Source organism: Olea europaea, unplaced genomic scaffold (genome assembly GCF_002742605.1).
Source record: "Olea europaea var. sylvestris unplaced genomic scaffold, O_europaea_v1 scaffold528, whole genome shotgun sequence".
Lineage (NCBI taxonomy): Eukaryota > Viridiplantae > Streptophyta > Magnoliopsida > Lamiales > Oleaceae > Olea > Olea europaea.
This window is the reverse complement of record NW_019263600.1, coordinates 436,060-439,996: the sequence shown is the minus strand read 5'-3', so window position 1 is coordinate 439,996 and position 3,937 is coordinate 436,060. Positions and strand designations below refer to the sequence as shown.

The following is a 3,937-nucleotide window of genomic DNA, read 5'->3' as shown; positions in this document are numbered from 1 at the left end:
AAATAGATTGTCAATATAGGAAATTAAAAATGAGCTCAAAACTTAAAATTCAAAATTAAAACACAAACCAAACATGTGCTAATTATTTCATAAAGAGGCTAACTTTAACCCCACCTTTGCGCTTACGCGCCAAATTTGCAATTGATTTTAACTTTTGACCCAAGTCAACCAGTATGTTTTACGTGATATGAATATAAATTGGGATTTGATTTTTCTTGGAACAAAATATGGATTACAAGATGTTTTTCTTACTTCTTTCCTTCAAACATGGCTCTCCAATATATAGCCATCGATCAGAAGTACGAAATGGTGCCAAAAAAATCAAGTGAAAAGTCATCAAATTCAAATTTGCAACAGTCAAAAATTATGTACCATGCGGTCCTTGGATGGACCCTTTTTTATTATTATTATTATTTATTGTTGTTGATTTTAAACAACATAATCACAGCATGTTTTCTAGTTTTGTGTTTTGAAAAATAATTTTTCAAAATAACAAATTCAATGTATGTTCAGTATTCTTAAAATAGATTGTCAATATAGGAAATTAAAAATGAGCTCAAAACTTAAAATTCAAAATTAAAACACAAACCAAACGTGCTAATTATTTCATAAAGAGGCTAACTTTAACCCCACCTTTGCGCTTACGCGCCAAATTTGCAATTGATTTTAACTTTTGACCCAAGTCAACCAGTATGTTTTACGTTTGGGAAAATTATCTGATCAAGGTGGGGCCTACCCTATGATAATATCGAATGGTAGGGCCCAATGTTGACAATGTTGGATCATCGAACTCGAAAAATGTCCGAATCAAAATGAAATGCCATAAAGACCAAGTAAAACACCAAACCCAATTCCTCCTTCCGCGTAGATTCTTATTAGGACCAAATCCATAATTATGATTGTTCTTCCTTCTCCTGTAAGTTATATAATATTCATAGATATGCTATAAACTTATAATTTCCTCTATTTGTATATTTCATTTAGCTGTTACAGGATATAGTTGACAAAAAGCAGTGGTGGGATAAATGGAGAGGCCATCGGAGGTGAGCGGAGTAGGGAAGCGGGTAGTGGTGATCGGCGGAGGAGTTGCAGGCTCCCTCATTGCTAAGTCTCTTCAATTTCTTGCAGATGTAACCCTTATTGATCCGTAATCTCTTATCACTTCTCCTTCTCCTTTTTGCCTTGTTTACAAGTTGACTGCCCTTTTTGTTCTCTCTTTAAAATGATCGTTGATATATTTGTTTTCTGGTGCAATTCGAACCTAAATTAAGAATTGGCCTTAATTCAAGATGACTCAGTTTGTTCTCTGCTTCAATATTTCTTTCCAAGATTGACTTGCAATAGAGGGAAACTGACCTCATTAATTGGAAACCGACTCCACCACGATTCTGGCAAATTGCTGACTACACATAGATTTCGGGTTGTGGGTGTAAAAAGAGCGAGAATTTTTCATTTATTAGTATTAGAGCCATTTGGCACTGTGTTTGAAAAATCATAAGATGCTTCTTACACTAAGAAACTACTTTACATAGTATTTGGATAATTTTTTGGAAGTGATTTGTCAGCCAAACGAACCCTTAGTCTGGCATTTCGCAGCTTCTCAACTTATTCCTATGTCGTTTCCTTGGTAATGTAGCAAACTGAAATGGATTTAGGATCATATGTACAGCTATCTGTTATTGAGTTTATCTGATGGCTTAATTAATTGACATACTCACCGAATTGCAAAGTATTCTGTTTATTTATGTGGAGACAGAGAAGGGAATGAAGATGTACATAAAGATTCGCATCTTAAGAATGAAAGATTATGTAGTTTGTCGCAATGACTTCTTTCAATTGGTTAACGAGCATGTCCTAATTGAAGTAACTCAAATTATGCTGTCCAATGTGTAAAATGACTACATGGACTATTGTACTTTTTGCACCTTTCTTCTTATTAGCACAGTGTACCTATAATTAGGAAGGAGTATTTTGAGATCCCATGGGCAAGCTTGAGAGCGATGGTGGAGCCTTCTTTTGCAGCCAGATCGGTGATCTACCACAAAGATTACCTTACAAATGGACGTCTCCTTGTATCAAAGGTCATAAACATCTCTAAATCTGAAGTTTTGACTGAAGAGGGTCATCAGGTTGCCTACGACTACCTTGTCATTGCCACCGGTCACAATGATACCTTCCCTAAAACCAGAACTGAGAGACTAAAAGAGTACTATGCAGGTATCCCTATATCTAGTTGAAACTCTTCCTTTTACTTTGTTTATTATATCCAGCCGAGTGTGTTTAGCTGGTTTGCTTGGATTCTGTTGAGTCGCGTCTTTCAATTTGCAACATAAGTTCTTCAATGTCATACTTGAAATTTGAAAGGCTTTAAAAATGGATCAAACTAGTTTTAGATGCTACCTCAGTGATCAAGCTTACCATGTTTCTCAACTTCAATGGCTATTTGATGAATATATAGTTGCCAAAGTATAATTAGTCTAGTTCTCTTTGATGATCGAGAAATCAAGATGTTCTGGTGTATCTATCACTGCATATTGCCAATTTGCCACATACGAAATAAAAAAGGAAAAAGGTAGAGAAGAAAAACTTGGACAGATGATTTTTAGTTTTTAGCGTTTCTTCTGACTGGACATTAGATTTTTTCTTTGAGCAAGCATGTTGAAAAGTAAAGGCAACGTGCAAATGAACGTTCTTGAAAAGTAAAGCCGTAAAGGCACAAATTCACGTTTAATGACAACGCGCTTTCATTCTTTAGCAACTTACGTTAACTGTAGCCATATTCATCTACTTTACGACAACTACGAGGGTGCAACGTACATGTGCACGTTGCTTAATCCCTATGGCAATGCATTCCGCCTGTTGCAAAAACCAATTTTTATTGTAGTGATGAACTAAAATTTTCTCTCCGTAATGACAGAAAATGAAAAGATAGAAGCTGCTAGTTCAGTTTTGATTGTTGGAGGTGGACCAACTGGTGTTGAACTATCTGCAGAAATTGCTGTTGATTATCCAGACAAAAGGGTTGTTCTGGTGCACGATGGTTCTAGGTTGCTGGAATTCATTGGACCGAAAGCGGCTGACAAAACTTTAGAATGGCTAAAGTCGAAAAATGTGGAGGTGAAATTGAGACAATCAGTCGAGTTGAACAATAGTTCACGAGGAAGCAAGACATACGTAACGTCATCTGGAGAAGTGATCAAAGCAGACTGTCTTTTTATGTGCACGGGAAAACCGCTGGCTTCAGCATGGTTAAAGGAAAGCTTTTTGAACAACAGCATCGATGATTTTGGACGGTTAAAGGTCGATGAGAACCTTAGAGTCAAAGGGTACAAAAACATATTCGCCATAGGAGATATCACTGATGTCAAGGTGAGTACTAAATTATATAAAAATTCTTCATAAGCCTTGAAATCATGATCTAGATAATTCCGTGTTTTATTTCAGGAAATTAAGCAAGGGTATCTGGCTCAGAAACATGCTTTAATAGCAGCAAAAAACTTGAAACTGTTAATGGCAAGAGGAAAAGAAAGCAAAATGGCAGGTCACAAGCCTCGTTCAATAAAGGTGTTTGTTTCTTTGGGGAGGCACGACGCAGTAGCACAGTTTCCATTAACAACAATTAGTGGACTTGTTCCTGGATTAATCAAATCCAAAGATTTATTTGTTGGCAAAGTAAGGAAACAGTTAGGCCTGGATCCCCGCCTCGTGGATTCTTGACGTTCGTTGGCTCGAAGATACTGCCAGTTTTTCTAAGATGCATTTTTTCCATATGTTCGAGAGAACTAATTCCTTAGTATTCGTGTATAACGTGTAAAATATTATGAGTTTCTCGATTCATAATTTCAAAATCTAAATTTTTGTAGAGCACCATGCTCGATATTTGTGATGCTGTTGTCTTTAAACACTGTTTCTTATTGATCCTTTTGAATTCTATGTT

At 36.2% G+C, this 3,937-nt stretch overlaps 1 protein-coding gene across 2 annotated transcripts; it reads left to right on the top strand.

Moving 5' to 3' along the window:
• The first annotated feature begins 848 nt into the window (after positions 1-848).
• LOC111388757 (apoptosis-inducing factor homolog B) lies at positions 849-3,937 on the top strand. Of its 2 annotated transcripts, none has more exons than XM_023013550.1 (5): positions 849-916; positions 994-1,147; positions 1,961-2,217; positions 2,918-3,369; positions 3,445-3,937. In XM_023013550.1, exons 2-5 carry the CDS (start codon positions 1,026-1,028, stop codon positions 3,715-3,717), a joined length of 1,104 nt encoding a protein of 367 aa, XP_022869318.1. In that variant the 5' UTR covers positions 849-916; positions 994-1,025; the 3' UTR covers positions 3,718-3,937. The 2 variants fall into 2 exon arrangements, with proteins under 2 accessions (XP_022869318.1, XP_022869319.1); XM_023013551.1 differs by having other exon boundaries at positions 864-916; positions 1,001-1,147.

What these genes read in the sequence shown, in the direction of transcription:
- LOC111388757 (XM_023013550.1), top strand. Translation starts at nt 1,026, where the DNA reads ATGGAGAGGCCATCGGAGGTGAGCGGAGTAGGGAAGCGGGTAGTGGTG. An exon ending in GATGTAACCCTTATTGATCC is followed by an intron (nt 1,148 to 1,960) that starts GTAATCTCTTAT and finishes ACCTATAATTAG; the next exon opens with GAAGGAGTATTTTGAGATCC. An exon ending in ACTAAAAGAGTACTATGCAG is followed by an intron (nt 2,218 to 2,917) that starts GTATCCCTATAT and finishes CCGTAATGACAG; the next exon opens with AAAATGAAAAGATAGAAGCT.